This window comes from Peromyscus maniculatus, chromosome 12 (assembly GCF_049852395.1).
Source record: "Peromyscus maniculatus bairdii isolate BWxNUB_F1_BW_parent chromosome 12, HU_Pman_BW_mat_3.1, whole genome shotgun sequence".
NCBI classification, from domain to species: domain Eukaryota; kingdom Metazoa; phylum Chordata; class Mammalia; order Rodentia; family Cricetidae; genus Peromyscus; species Peromyscus maniculatus.
Window position 1 is genome coordinate 17220246 of NC_134863.1, and position 16765 is coordinate 17237010.

At 42.3% G+C, this 16765-nt stretch overlaps 1 protein-coding gene across 9 annotated transcripts in view; it reads left to right on the plus strand.

Moving 5' to 3' along the window:
* Tp63 (tumor protein p63) overlaps nucleotides 1–16765 on the plus strand; it is a 199589-nt gene that overhangs the window by 110496 nt on the left and 72328 nt on the right. For all 9 annotated transcript variants that reach the window (XM_006985084.4, XM_006985085.4, XM_042259117.2 and 6 more), the window contains one exon: nucleotides 14843–15097. In XM_006985084.4, the coding sequence (XP_006985146.1) occupies nucleotides 14843–15097 (255 nt within the window). The remainder of the gene's footprint in view (nucleotides 1–14842; nucleotides 15098–16765) is intronic.

Sequence of the window (16765 nt, forward strand, 5' to 3'; positions counted from 1 at the left end):
TGTCACAAGAAAGGAATCTCTTCACAGAGTCAGCTCTGCTTTCTAAAACAACAACACAACAAAAACAACAAACAAAAACACCGGGCTGGTACACCACACTCCACTGCACTGCATTGGTGTGGGTATCTGTGCGTGTGTGGGGGGGGGGGGGCGGGGGGCGGGAGGAGAGTATTTGTGTAATATGGGGGGAAGGGAGAGAGAGAAGAGAGAAGCTCCATTTTAGAAAGAGATCTTTGCTAAAACATTCCTTGTGTAGCTTTTGGTGAGGGAGAGGGACGCTTTGGTAACTTGATACTAAACGGAATCCCAGACTCAAAATTTCCGTTTACTACCCAGAGATGATTGTTTTTCCTTTTTATATTTGAGAGTGCCCCGTGTGTCTGATTGTGTGCCATTTTCTAAAATTTTTATCTGGAACTCCACCGGACAGTTGTATGCGCTCTGAAGAGGACGATTGATTGTAACGATTGTAACTCATGGTAGCTTTCCCAAGAGGTTTCCGTGAAACACTGACTCACAGCTTTGGGGAAAGTGCTGCGGCTGGAGTGAGTGAGGGTCCCGGCAGGCCAGGTCACTGCCCACTCAGCTCACCTCAGGGCCTGCAAGGTCTCTGCAAACATTTCCCATCTCTGTCCTGTTTCTACTGGCTGTGTTTTAGATGGGGGAGAATGTCCTTCCTCATTAATCTAATGGTGGTTCTATGGTTCAGCAGCGGATTGAATTCGGGCGTCAGCCACGCTGAACTCACTCTCCACGCCCTCCCGCTGCGTTACCTCGCACTACCTGTTTCCCAATTGGGTGCCCTCAAGCCCAGAAGGGACTGGCTGGGAGAAAGAGATCTTAGATGGCAGACCATAGATCATACCTTCCTCGCTACTATTGGAAAAGAGATCGGCAGATAATGAAACACTTATCCTTTATCTAGATAAGGGGAAGCATGTTTGGTTTGGTTGTTTTTTAGAAGAGCAGTGATCCTCAACGGGGTGTGTGGTGGGGTAGATGTATGAATGGATGTTATCCATAGCCGCCAAACTGTACTGGCTATTCTTTCAGCAGACTACATTCAACTCTTGAACATAAATTTGCTACAAATGTTTTTAGATTTGAACGGAGAGGAGTTAGAATAAATTCTGCACTCAGCCCTGTTAAGGAAGTATGCATCTGTGGCCATAAGACGTTGTTTACAGGGGATTTAAGGGGAAGGGTTAAGAAATACGTTGCCACAAATACACTCTAGCTTTCTTTGATGTGCGTTTGGTGGTTTAGGAAAGAAGGATATAGGTTAAAAACATCTTCTCTTATGACTATCAAATCAAACTTTCCCCTTTGTTTTTGTGCATTTTTCACTTTTTATTTTATATCAATAAGTAAAGAAGAGATAGCACCAATGTCAAAAGAGAACTCAGGGATTTTTTTTAATATTTTCATAATTGCCACGAGAGCTTTACATTTTTGCAGATGACAAGGTTTCCCAAACCTAGTGGACCACTCTTACTCCTTCGATATCTTATGCGAAGAAGGCTGGGTGATGGGTACACTGTTATCTATCACCCTGTGCCAATTTTAATGGTGCTTGTAGAGAGTATCCATGCAATAGGGCAGAGCATTTAGGTTTAAAACACAATGACTTGAAATGTTAAAGAAAGGCAGTTGATCCAAAGTTCATCTTATTTCTATTCCCTTAAGAATATAATTTCAAAAGCACAGTGATAGTGGTGGTAGAGGTCTTGACTGCAGTATGAAAGTGTGAGCAATAGGAAAAGTGTCAGAGGAGAATAAAAGCCCCTGATAAGAGGATCAGGAAAACCCAGATGTATATGTAGCATGCAGCTGAGCTTGAATAGATGCATAAAACTTTCTGAGTCCTAGATTTACAAGGGGGAATGAAGATTTTAGGGAAAGTGATAAAACAGAGAAAGCGTAGGACTTGGGTGCTGGCTGGCATGCTCAGAAATGTCATGTGTGCAGTTCAGTGGAATAGGAGGTATGGCGTCATTAGGGCATAAAGTTAGAAATATTAGATAGAGTGGGTAAGCAAGGACCATGTTACTGAGAGGGGAGTGTGTTGACACAGTGGCCCCGGCAGATCTGGGATGGGCTCTGAGTAGAGGAGTGTGTAATCGGAGCCCTATGTGAGGGCTCTTGGGGAGGATAAAGGGCTTAGCCATGGACTGCAGGGAAGTAGAAAAAGGCATTTCTTGCACTATACATCGGCTGCCAGTTCTGCAAAAATATCCACCCCTTCACTGCAACACTTGGAATGGTAGAAATGAATTGTTTCTCAGGTCTCATTCAACTAATATACTCTCCACCCATAACTCTCTTCAATAGCTGTGGTTTCTGCCAGAGATAAATTGGGACTATTTAGTCTTGTTTTGCCCTGTTTATATCTGCTATTCCAGCAAAATTATTAATAGTACCCCTTTTCATTTGCAAAAATGTTCTAGTAAGTACACAAATTATTCAGTTACTCTAAAAATGGACCCTATTCTTCTTTTCATTCTTTTTCCTAAATAAACTACCCCCAAATGAGAAGTAATATATATTTGCCTGTAAACTAGACAGCAGCCACGAACTATATAGATTATTTTTCCCATTCAAAGGAACATTTCCATTTGACTCAGTATGTCCTAGAAACTAAGTTTAAACACACTGACTGTCCTCGTAAGGAAGGCAGAAATGGATAAGCAGTAGCCACTGACTGCTGAGACTTCGCCAGTCTAAGAAGGACAGAATATGCTTATAAATGACTCCAACACAAAACAAGCTTGTTAGAGACATGATCTGTTCTCAGACAGGGAGAGATGAGACAGACAGACAGACAGACAGAAAAAGAGACAGAGACACAGAGAGAGAATGTAAATTAATTGTGATGAGGGAAACATTTCACGTGATTATAGCACACGTAACTCAGCAAGGAATGGAGGAAAGAATAATGTGCAGACGATATAGATATAAATTAATAAAATGCAGGAGAGAGCAGAAGCAGATGGAGGCATCCTGATTTGAAAAGAGAATGTGTTCATGTGTATACTGCCATGCATTTGAGATGGGGGGCTTTCCCAGAAACACTAAGAGACAATAAGAAGGACTTACCTGCTCTGGAAACGTGAGCAGTGTTGACACATTTGAGATTCAGAGCTTTGACATGCTCTCAGGTGATAAGTGCCACACTCCACTGAGAGAAAAGAATTAGCCCACAAGGTTGCCTCGGTGGGGAGACATTGAGGGCTACCTAGTCAGTTCCATAGATTTTGTTTGTATGGACATCAGAATTGGGGACAAAATTCAGATGATTCTCCTTGTTAGGAATTAATTATATTTACTAGTCATCATTGGTCCAGGATAAGAAAAACTATACTGGTCACAGCTCTCAATGAAAGTTGCAATTCTGGAGCTAAATGTGGAGGACCAGATCCACCTGTTCAACAGAAGAATTCCAGTTGGAAGGTAATAGAACAGAGAGATGTACAAATGGCACATTTAAGATCAACACTGCCTCCTCCACCAAATTAAGAAAAATAAAAGTAATAGATTTAGGCTTTGGTTTCTCACATAAAGTATCTCACCCATGACGTTTTAAAACGTAGGGTAATAGCATCTGAAGAGATCTGGTGGGAAGAGACACATCCTTTCCTTCCACACGCTCCCTTCTCACCTGTTTCTCCAAGGAAGGGATGCCAAAGAGAACAGAACTGGAGAACACTGAGTGTGGTAGGACAGGCCACGGCTGGGCAGATGATGATGGGGGAGTGGGTGGCTTGATTTAAAAACAAAGAAAAGCCTGGTGTGGTAGGACAAACCTGCAGTCACAATGCTCTGGACGCAGAGGCAGGAGGATTGCTGCAAGTTTGAGGCTACCCTGGTCTACATAGCAAGTTCAAGCTAGAGTCTGTCTCAAAAAAATAATAAATAAAAATGAGATAAAAGAGGAAAATAAAGACAAATGGAGTAGGTGGGCAGGAGAGGAGTGAGCTCTGTGATCAGTGGAGGAGCACCCAAGCCTTTCCATTCCATTTTTCTTCCTCCCCAGTTTAATATTCCAGAAAACCAGGCAGATTTGGGAAGTGTCCAGCCTTGTCATACTGTTGCCTCTGTATGCATCACAGCAAATGCCAGCCAGTCTCTTGAAGAAATAACTGAATGAAACACCTATAAAGTTCTCACAAAAATAACACTTTATACTTTACATTTGATTTTCTTACTCTATCTGGTAGTATTCTATTCAAAATTGTGTTCCTCCCCATTTTCTAGTAAAAAAAAAAAAAGACATGGGACTTGTTTGTTTTTCAAGACAGAATTTGTTGTGTAGCACTGGCTGTCCTGGAACTCACTCTGTAGACCAGGCTCGTTTTGGTTCAGAGAGATGCCTGCCTCTGCCTCCCATGTGCAGGGATCCAAGGTGTGTGCCACCATGCCCATCTGACATGGGACTTTTCATTTCTAAACTTCTTTGATGTTTCACTGTGACTGGCTTACATGCCCTAAGTATTAAATGAAGTAGTTCAAGTTTCTTCTTTGAAGACAAAATGAGGCTGGACAACTGTGGGTTTGAGCTGAGCTGGCTTCCCCAGATAATACCCATTTGTCAATTTAAAATCGAGCAACTGGTGTTAAGGTGAATCACACTTTGATTATAGAAACGGGTATAACGCCGGGCGGTGGTGGCGCACGCCTTTAATCCCAGCACTCGGGAGGCAGAGCCAGGCGGATCTCTGTGAGTTCAAGGCCAGCCTGGTCTACAGAGTGAGTTCCAGGAAAGGCGCAAAGCTACACAGAGAAACCCTGTCTCGAAAAACCAAAAAGAAAGAAAGAAAGAAAGAAAGAAAGAAAGAAAGAAAGAAAGAAAGAAAGAAAGAAAGAAGAAATAACTATGAAATACTTTTGAAAGAATTGATATTTCATTTAAAACTTCATTTTTTTCTGTTTCTTAAGAGACAAAAAAAAAAGATAAAAATATTTCTAAAAGCTGTGGTTGTCAGAGGAAGAAACTCATGAACCACTCTGGTCAGCTATTCTGGAAACCCTACAAAGGAAACGGTTGTTCGTTCTTATTGGTGCAGAGGCCACTAATAGGTGCAGTTAGTATAATACCCCTGTGAGAATCACTCCCGCCTCCCCCCCCCCCACACACATACACATCCTCAAGAGGGCTTGCTTTAGACAGGACTCTGCACAGGCCTTTTCTTTCCCCCTTTCAAGCTTGTGCAAAACCCCCAGAGGGGCCATTTCCAATCCAGGCGGTGATCTTTCTCAAGTTGATTCTTTCTCAGATCACAGAGACAATGGGGAATAAACTCTGTTTACTCAAATCAGTCTGGATTAGTGTCACTCTACTGATGGAATCAGAATTAAAAGGAAAACCATTACCCCTCACAGAGGACAACACCAGATGCATGGGGAACGGCTTGACAACTTTTAAGTTGACCATGGGAGGCTCTTAGCAGACTAAGGTAGGGGACCCATCAGACACCTACACACAGACAGACAGCAGTCCAGGGGAGGTAAAGGGAACTCTTCTGAGCCTAGTGCATGGGAAATTCCTTCAGTGAGCAGTGTCCAAGTGCTTAAAGGGCTCAAAATCTGACTGAGGAGATGGAGGAGGAGACCCCTTTGCCAGCTTTCTTTCTGTACTCCAATACCCTTGTGGCCATCTACTTATCTCCAGATGAAGTCCCTTGCAGTCATTAAGACTCTCTGAGGAAGCTAACAGCCCTCCCCTCTGACGTCCCTTAGAGCTGACTTTCAGAACAAGATCTCTGTCCTCTGGACCTGTGGGCACCAGGTGCCTTTGCTCTCCCTCTAGCCTGATGGATCCCAAAGGATAGACAATGGCATATTTACTCAGGAGCCCTCTCCAGAGCTGCTAAGTAGTGTTCTCTGAATGTTTTGGAATACCATCTTTTGCATTGGCATCAAATGGTATCTTCAGATAGAACTGTGGTTCCAGGTACCTACTTATTTTTTTTTTAAAGGCTATTTTTAAACAATATGCAGAATAAGAAAAGTATGCAAGCCTTGTCCTCAGTATGTTCAGTAGGTAACAGAAACACATGGTTTTCCTTGATGTCTGGCAAGTTATTTGTTTGGTTGGCTTTGGATTTCTTGTAGTAGGATGAGTTGTATTCACTTGTATTAAGTTTCAAGTAACAAGAAAGATTTTTGAAGAAGTAGAGCAGTTTCCTAAGGTAAAACTGGCTTGTACGCCATCTAACAGGTAACTGGGGCAGGGTGAATGCTACTTTCATTTAATTGATTACCCAGGAGAGGGCAGGGAATGTGTGAGATAAAAACAAAACAAAGAGATTAGATCTTTATCTCGTATTGTAGCCGAAGTGTTTGCCTGTTTCCTTGATTCAGTCTGTCCCTTATGTGTCCATGGGTCATCACCAGAGAGGTGGGTCGTTTAATCTGGGTGAATGGACCCGATGAGCAGCAAGCACGCTCCTCTGATTATTTTCCATTCTCTGAGAAATCAGAAGTCGCTTCGCTTAAACACTACATCTAAGTCTCTTCCCTCGAAGACACCGTTGAGCTGGCTGATGGAGGGCCGCTTCCTGACTAAAGTAACTGGAGCGAGATGAGGTAAAACATGCCTGTCAGAGTAAGGTAGACCTTCGCCATAGCTGCTAACCTCAGTTTTGTTTTGCAGTTAGAAGGGCTGGCTTAGAGACTATCCCAGCCGTGGGTACGTCACAACGTCTCATTACCAAGCGTAGTAAAGCGTCGAAAGCTTTACCTCAGATGAAATGGAGGATGTAGCAATCAGCCAGGCAGCTGACAAGCAAAAGTAAATTAGAGGGCTAGGGCAGAGCACAGCAGCAGAACGTTTGCCTAGTGTGTGAGAGACCCCAAATCTCTCCCTGGAACTGCAAAGACAAGGAAACAAAATAAAATGAGGACACTTTTGAAAGTGGTAAGACTCCAGGAGCATGCACATTCCCGTCTTCCTGCTTCAGGGCACACCTTTCAAAGATGGAGGCCTCTGAGTGTAGGTTACAAAGTCTGGAGTAAGGTCGTGAATTTAGACCATTCCCAAGAAACAGTTTATAATTCTGGCTTCCACAAAACGTACATTTGTAAGTCATCAATCCCGTCATTGTTCTAAACAGATTTCTGACTAACCGGGCAGAAAATTGTGGAAGTCAGACAGGGGCAAGGCCAAGTCAGAGGCCTATCTATTAGAAACTCAAGCTTGTTTCGAAGTGATTTCTTTCCAAAGGAACCTATGTTTGCCCATAGTTGTCTGTAATAGGAGTAAATAATAAATGGGACTATCAAGATGGGGACTCCTATTGCTGACCTAAATGCATTGAAAAGGAAGTCTAGATCATCAGGTGAGACATCTCTGCCTTGGCACAAAAGTGAGCGTGTGCTCATTTTAAGGAAGTAGAGGCTCCTTACTAAGCTCCCCAGCTAGGTGTGAGCCACCAGCGATTACTCATTGCATTGTGAGTGACAAATCTGGCTATTCTGCTACAGGTTCCCACCAATGCTGAAGCTCAGAGCACAATTCCCACCTACTAGGAGCATGAAAAACACAAAGCAAAGGTCATAGAGATTAGGGGAGATGGCCTCTGTGGCTCAGCTGACAGATGAGTGCTGAGATGAATGCAGTTTGCATGCAGAGCTAGCTGCTTCAGGATAAAGCCCCTTGGCTTTGTTGTGTTAGAATAAAGGAAAGCCGTTCTCAATGTGATTGCAGTGGAAGGATTTTATGCTTATTTCTGAAAGAACAGATTCCTGACATCTACTGTACCGCAGACCCATCTCCAAGTAGTAGGGATTTGTCACTGACTACAACACATATGATCTCACATAAGTGTGTTGTCTGGCAGAAGAGACTAATGTTTACAATATCTACTGACTACAGTTGCAGTGGTAATTATGCACCACCAAGGGGAAAGGTTATAGAAATGGAAAGCATTGGGAGAATCCTGTGACTGGACAGTGACAGGAGGAGAGAGTAGAGGACATGGAAACTGAAAGTTGAATCAGGAAACAGGAGTTCACTTTTGAAAGGTTGAAGGAAGGGCTATTTGCCAAAGGGAAGTTTCAGTGACATTACCTCCAAGGTCAATTTCAAGGTGAGGCCATTTTGTTTCTAAGACAACATGGGTCTTCTCAAGGGGCTCATCATTTTTTGGAACTCTAGATTAAATAGAGGAATCCTGAGGACAGGTAGTGGTTTATTGGGCAGGGGAAGCCTTTAGTGATAGGAAAAAAGGACTTTTCCTTCAAAGCAACTTTCAGATGAACATTCCAGGCAGACAGTTCGGTCCTCACCACAGGTGCTCAGAATGAAGGGTTGAGATGATTCGCTTCACTCGAATCACTTTATGGCTCATGGTTCTACTTTGGGCAAATTATCTAATGAGCTTAAGTTCCCTCATCTATAAAAAAATAATATATAGAATGTAGTATCTGTGAGGACGTGTGGGGCAAAAAGTACAAAGCAGTTGAATACTGTAAAGGCCAAGCTAAAGACTCAGTGGGAGTATTAACATCAATAATAGCTAACAACTGTCCACAGAGAGCCTTGCATATGAATACTAAACAGATATCACATTTTCAGGGTTTACTTTGGACATTCGTCATTATCATATTGAAATATGTGTCTTCTGCATCATGTTGTCATGGCTGCTGATAAGCAAGTGACCTGAGAATTATTGATGAGCTTCTGTAGACACCAGATCACATTTTCTATGTAGATGGCTTAACTCTCCCCAAAGATCTCCATTAGTGTAGATCGCCTTTCCCATGTAGATGGCCTAACTCTCACCAAAGATCTTCATTAGTGTGTGCTGTCTCTTCCCAATGTTGCCACATGAGTAAATAGAGCTAGCGAAATATTTGATTGCTCTAGGCTGATGATGCCCGTAGAGAGTAAAATAGGAGAGAATGGCCACAAACATACTTTGGCCTTTATTTTAATGAGAAGCTGCCAGGTTGAACAAACTGAAACTCTGAATGTCTTTTTCTAACGTGTCAAGAATTATAACATTAATTAAAAGTATATATTTCTACTTTCCATCACGCCTACATTTTCTTGGTGTATAATGTTTGAATTGAGATTCCTCATGGTTTGTACCTCTCTGTCCCAATTACCAGGGTGGGTGCTTACTAAAGTCCTTGAGTTAAATTTTCACTCTTCCTTAACTGAACTTTATACACTTCTCTTTAGCGATGTTTAGGTCAGGGTTTGTCTTCAATGTGGTCCCCATTTTCTGCCTTTTAAAACTCTGTGTACTGTTTGTTGATGCCTCTGTTTCCTTGATCAACAAACTTTAATCTGTTTGTCTCAACTGTTCATGGAGTTTTTAAAGACATCTCTCATAAGTGATAGACTCCTCCAAGACTCTCAAGACTTTATGATAAAATATTTTCGTTAAGTATTCTGCCTTTACTCTAGATTTGGTTTTGCTTAAACACTTTATTTTGTTTATTATATGAATGAGCACATTTTATTTCCAGGCATTTGCTTTTTTATGATTATGTAGCAAACAAAAGAAGTAAAATACCTTATGTTTAATAAAATACAATTTTCAGAAGAGATGATAGTACCTACACATTTAAGGTAAAAAGATGTTGATCTAATTCAACATTCTTCTATAAATATTTTCCTGACCTCAAACAGAATGCTTTAAGTTAATTATGTTCAATTCTAGCATAAAGCAAACCATCATTTTCTGAACTGGGACAGGTGGTGGAAGACTTAAAAATGGCAAGCATTTCTCCCTTAGGCAGTGTTTGTTGAAAAGCACTGTCCTGCTAATATTACTGGATGAAAATGCTGTGTGCTAACGTGTAAGGGAATGCATGCTTTCTAAAGCCAAGGTCATGAAGAAACTGTTTTCTTTTCCCAGAGGAGCTGCAGAAGGCTAACAAAGACCCCTCCATTAAGCCTGAGGCAGAAGATTATACCCACTGAGGAAACTAGCTATGCCACTGAGACAGTTCATTTTTTTTTAGGTTTGACCAGGCAAATCTCAACAAAAACAAAATGGTGATTTCATTATGAACCTGTTGTGAGAGAAGGATCATGGCATTATTTTAATATGGCTTCCCCGAAGGGTTGATAGAATGTGCGAACTGCTGCCCTTCCGCTGTCTTCCTGGTTTTGTGCAGATTCTTAGCCCATAGGAAGCTGGGGTCAAATTTACTCACCTTCATCACCCTGGGGGGAAGAGCACATTGCTGGTAGTGTCAAGACTTAATCCCATGCCACCAGTCTGAGAGTTCTGTTACACTTCTAAAATCCAAATAGAAATATGAGAAGTGCTAAGGATGTCTAATCCCCTAGCCTTACCTAACAACCACTCGAGAGCCAAAAACATTTTTCCAGATGAAATGTTAGTTATTTTTCCACATGACCTCAACATACCTAGCGTAGACAGCAATATCTTAAGAAGGAGAGATTGGGATCTTTGCCTTATACAGGTGAATTCGTGGGGAGAGATTTTTCTTTTTACACACATGGTTTACTTGGGGCTCATTTGCAAGGCTGTGTTCAAATAACTTGATTTGGTACTTTATTGGTATTAATTTTGTACGGGAGGGTGATAAATTTTGGGCTTCAAATGACTGTAACCTCAAGGGTTTAAGAAGGACTTTATTTACAGCAACATATCAAAATATTATTCAGCTCCTATGAAGAAAATTCAGGTCCATGACGTGTTCACAATCTAAAGTGGTCACAAGACCATAACTGAGGAAAGAAAAAATAAAATGAAGCTCCGAGGGTGGTATTCTTAAGACATTTTGAAAGATCATACAGATCTGATGCTGTCTTAATCCTGAAGTTTAGGAGGCCATGGCTCAGAGTCCGCAGTCAGCTGTAGAAGGCAGGACTTACATGGAAGGAGAAGACAGAGGAAATGCTCGTCCTCTGCTTTGGGAACCGACAGCTGTATGTGTTCTTTGCTCCTGATGAATGCACACAGATTTTTGGCCATGGGGATCCCTATTTTTGTCACAACCATATCTGTGTTCCTAACATTCCGTGATCCAAGAGTGTAGTATATCCTCACGAGCACCATGTGCCTCATCCTTTCAATGTGAAGATGCTCCAGGGATAAGCATGGTTGATACTTCGGGCCCAGTCAGGGAGTCTTATCCAGAAGATTAACTAGCTGGCTCAAGTCAGGGGAAATCCATTGTCTTATTTTATAAGGAGCATCGCAGGTAATAGACAAATTGTACCCATTTTTGTGTTCATATTTTCTGAAAAGTAAGCTGCCTTTTCTCTCTGATATGACAGGACAGGCACATAACATGGGCATCCATTCTTCCTGTGTATGTGTGCACCTGCAGGTCACCTTATTGATATTCTGAGATGAAGACACTTTGTCATTAGAAAGATACACTCCGCTATATTTCATTTCAAATACCCTGACACTCTTTGTTACATAAGAAGCACCAATGGCCATGGAATTCTTCCCAGGGTGGTGTTTGTGTGTGATGCACAGATGTCACATTTTAGTGTCTGACACTCTTCCTTGTTATCATCAATAATCGATCAGCATTCCGGCGTAACTCATTTTCCCTCTGTGTTCACGTGGTATTGCTGAGTGGAAAGAAGGGGAGAGTACTGTTTCCTCCTGCCCACCAGCTTTGCTTCACTGGGAAATGAGTCTTCTCCCACCTGCCCAGCTTCAAAGGATGATGGTTTATATTAGGATTAAACACAGTTACCTTACAACATTCCATTTGAGACCCACAGCGAGCATCTTTAGAATGCCATCGGGCGTTACTTAACTTTCTGATATTGGACTTTTAAAATTCTTAACAATGTAAGAAGAGGCCCTGAGTTCTCATCTTGCATTAAGTACTAGAATTTATTTTCCTGTCCTGTCTGGGGAACTCATAATTCTGAGCAATGTTGGTTTGCCCTTCTTAAGTCAATGTATGCAGTTATTCCTCCAATAAAAGAAGTAAGCAAGTGAGAACTCTTTCAAATGCTGGGTAGTTCCAATGCTCAGTTAGCTTCTACTGATCTAGTTCCTGTGGCTTGTGACTTACTGATTCCCAACAAACTAAGAAATGTGTCCAAGGATGACTTCCACATGTGCGTTTTTTACTATAGTCCTTGTTTACTCATTTCTCTTTACAGACATTAGAAAAAAGTCAAAGACGTGTTGCTTTGTTCTCATCTAAGCCCACAATTAGTAGTGCTGGATTTATAATTTAAAAAAAAATGAGACAATTGAATACACTTGTTGGACTGATTTCTTTTTAAAGCATAATTTGGGAAGAATTTAAATTGAAATGATTTCTGCTTTTTATTGCTGGATAACAAATTGAGTTTGCACAATACTGAGAACTCTAGGGTTAATACACACACACACACACACACACACACACACACACACACACACACACACACACACACACGGATTCATAAGAACAAACCATGCTGTTCCTACTCATTTCTAGTCCTAGTCTAGGATTTTACTCAACTGCATAGAACTTAACATGGCATTAGGGGCAGATCTGTTAGCAGCCACCGGGTTCCGGTGAGTTTGAGAAGACTCTTCTTTGGAAGTTTCTTCTTTGGTGTTCAGCCCTGCAGTCAGGGCGGGGCTTGCTTTGGAGCTGCCTCTGTAAATGGAATTTTACTTTTTCTTAAGTCCTTGGAGAATTGATGTGTTTGCTTACTGGCTTTTAAAACTGGGCCCCCAACTTCTTTCTTTATATGTATTTGGGGGGTAGGGGGTGGGGAATTCAAAGGGCCGGTGTTTCTTTGTTCTCGTCCAAGCCCACAATTAGTTGATGTTACTGCTGTGTAGCCGGAGGGGGAGGGAGGGGTGGGCCGGCAGTCATTTTACTGCCTTCGAGAAAGTGTTCAGCTGGCTGCTTTTTCCTCTTTGTCAGGGACCACTACCTCCCTAATTGTCCTGCTGTAGGGAAGCACGTGCCCCTGCTGGCATTATCTGATTCCTTTCAAGAGTGCTTTGTATACCGACCCTTAACTAAACACAAATATGGTTTCTTCAATCCCCTTCCCGAACTGTGGCCCCGGCTTGGTACCGAAAAGCTTTAGTTCAGCAAGATGTAGCCATATCTGTACCTCCTTGGGTTTTATTATTTTTTTTTCTTCCCTCGGTGTCTACCTGTAGGTTAGCCACACCTGTCTGGAAGGGAGGTCGAGGATCATCGAGGGTAGGAGAGGGGTAGGAGCTGTCAAAGTCAGAAGGGAGAGAAGACGAGACAAACAGCTGCTCTTGTCAGCATGGGGATAAGTGTAAATAGATTAATAGTTATTTACAGAGCAAATGGGAGGTGGCATTCGGCAGTGGAATGTGGATGCATGAATGTAATGGAATGGGTGTGCGGCTGGGGGCATTTCAGCAGATGCTTTCTGGACTGAATGGAATGACCGAGTCCATTTATTTCCTCCTATGACAGATTGAAGTTGGATTAAATCATGTTATTATGTTATGAACATTTGAAACGGAAAGCTAACTTCAAGCCCTCGTTCCTTTTTTTTTCTTCCTTCCTTTTTTTTTTTTTTTATTTTTTTTAAAAAAATCTTTTAAAACATTCTTTTGGTTCTTCCTGATTTTCCACAGCCTGGGTCTCTTGGGGTTATATTTCTATCGAGAAACTAACCTCCTTACTTCCTTTTAAAAATATGTACCAGTGGGGGACTCTCCTCCCCTTCATTAGCTGGAAGAGAAACCAAGACTTGCAGGGGTCAAAAAGTCCCCCCTCCCCAGAAAAACTGTTCTACAAGCCCCACAAGACAGTAGCCCCCCTGGAAACAGGCTCATTGGAATTTTGGTTAAGGGAAGGCTGTCACTGCCAGCTGGCTTAAGGCTCTTTCAGAATTTCTACTCTGGCTGGTGGGCAGTGCTTGGGTAAATCACTTCCCCTCTCTGGTCATGAGAAAGTTGTTTTGCAGGTAAATGGGAAGATCTGGATTCCTTCCATAAACATCTCACTGAAAACTAACTCTGCCCTTGGTCTTTTCATACAGAAGACAACAGCGTCTGTCGGTTAAAGCTGCATGAGCCCAAGTAATTTTGAATTATGTCCACCACAGAATTCTATCCCTAACTAGGTGGTGTCTTTTCACTACATATGCTCTACTGTAGAGAAGACAGAATTGCTACAAAAGGATGAATGTACACATTCTTAAAAATTAGACCAGAATACCACACGCGAGCGGGCTACTTTTCAATTCATGTGGTAAAGCTGATCATGGTGGCTCAGGCCCGGGAGTCCCAGCTACTCAGGAGGATGAGGCAGGAGGGTGGCTTAAGTGGAGAGTTTGAATCTAATCTGAGAAACACAACAAAATTCCATCTCAAACACTAAAATGTGTGGTGGGGTCTCTGTGACCATGCTGCCCAGTCTGCCCCACCAATCATTTCAAACTGCTCACCAGAGTGCTGGACTGTCAAATAATTTAGATTTAATGCTGAAAAGAAATTTTGCCCTATATGTACAACAATTTGATGCTAAACTTCGACAAATCTATCAGTTGGTCTCTTTCCTTGTGAATATTGTGTGAGGCTTATTTTTTTTTTTTTTTAAGAAAGCAATAATACAGACAGCATTTATTTAAAATAATTTCTAAGCAGTACTGTGCTCTGGGCACTCTGTGCCTGTTTTGAGTAAGCATATATTCTATTTTCCAACACTCTCCCAGCTGTACTGGGTGTTTTCTTGTACCACAGATGGCTGGCTTTACTTGTTACATGAAGTGTTTTGGAACCTCATGTCCAGGTTTTCACAAAGCACACCAAATGATGCCTGTGATTGATTGATTTAATTATTTTATTGAGCAATGAGCCGTGACTTCCACGACTAATGTCGAGGTGTGTGGGTATCCTTGCAGCCACAGTACACGAACCTGGGGCTCCTGAACAGCATGGACCAGCAGATTCAGAACGGCTCCTCGTCCACCAGCCCCTACAACACAGACCATGCGCAGAACAGCGTGACGGCGCCCTCGCCCTATGCACAGCCCAGCTCTACCTTTGATGCCCTCTCTCCGTCCCCTGCCATCCCTTCCAACACAGACTACCCAGGCCCACACAGCTTCGATGTGTCCTTCCAGCAATCAAGCACGGCCAAGTCTGCCACCTGGACGGTAAGAGCACCTCACCTCCACAGGATTTTTCCCTCTCCCAAGTTCATGTATTACTTAATCCAATGAAGAAAAAAAAATCATCTTTGAATATTTAACACTTATCCAGAGTGTAGATGATATCCAATGCAAAAGCCTGGCCTAGTCTGGCAACCAAAAAGTGCCTGTTTTGGCCAGTGCCTAGTGGTTTCAGCCTGTGTGTTCTTGACTGCTACCCACTCCCGGGAGGCACTTTGTATGCAGTTTCAGGAAAATAGAAAGGGTTGTGACAACCAGAAATATTACAGTCCTAGAATATGGACAGTTTCCAGGGTGTTCTGTGCTTTCACCAACCTTCTCACTGCAAAAGATGGAAATGTGTTAATAAGTGATTAACAAAAATACAGTGCAACCATTTAAGACAATGAACATCATTTCCTAAGACCAATATGTTTGTTCATGTAGACATGTAGACTCATAGTGAGGGTCATCATTTGTCAGTATGTGTATATTTTCTTAGTTTGCAAAGCTTTTCCCCCCACCCAAAAGCCCCTACAACTACTCAGGGCCCTAAGTTAGTGCAAAAGGATCCTGATTTCAAAAGTTGAAGAAACCAACTCTCCATATGTGCTGGTTACAACTTTTCTAATACTTGTACATCCATCTGTGTCTCCAAATTAAAAAATAAAAAGACCCAGGAATGGTGGGGCAGGCCTGTAATCCCAGCTGCTCATGAAGTTCAGGCAGGAGAGTTACAGATCAACTCTTCTCTTGGGCTACAGAGAGTATACGAGGCCTGTCTGAGCAACCAAATGAGACTCGGTCTCAAAGAAAATGGATAGCAGAAGGTATAGCCCACTGCTAAAAAACTGGTCATGTATGTGAGGCCCTGGGGGGTAAATAGAAGATCGTTTATCTCACTTCTCAGTTTATATTATACTACAGAAAAAAACATGAATAATGGTCATATAAAAGGAAGAATCCTACAGAACTGATTTTAACTGGTTTAACCAAAGGATGACAACCACCAGAGCTGTGTGCATATTTATCAAGCAACTCACTGTCTGTGGAAATCCTTCTAAATGTCATTATTTTACTGAAAAGTAGTTTTAGAGCTTGGTCGGTTCTTGGCCACTTTAGCGAGCCCGATTCTCTAGAAAGTACCTCCACTCTTCTCCAATAGGTGGTACCCAGTGACGTCTGCTTTCACCCAGGCGAATGGAGTATGTAAGGAGACTCTACATTTATCCCACTCACTACAGTCTGGCATCATCTTGCATCTGGTCCTTGTCTTTCTCCCTCTTACACGTACATGGTTTTGTAACCTCTCCTGCTATGAAGAGAGCGGGAGAACATGCAGATTAAGCCAAGCAAAGTTCTTTAAATTCGTGGGGCTTGGGTGGTTTCTAAATTCTGCCTCCCTCCATGGAGTAGGTCTTGGCTTTTTCTGGCTTTCCAAGCAGGAAGTCCCTAAATTGTCAAAAAGATCTATCTTACTTCAGTGTTCCTCTTTCATGGTCTGAGAAGGTACTCTGTGATGGCTCATATTTCACCCAGGAATGCCAGGACCAGCTTAACACTTGATTCCCCCCGCCCCAATATCCTGCTTGTCAATCTTGTCATAATCCTTCATCTCATTTGGACTTAACAATCCTGGAGTGAGGGCTGCCGGTGAGTAAGCTTCCCAGTGCA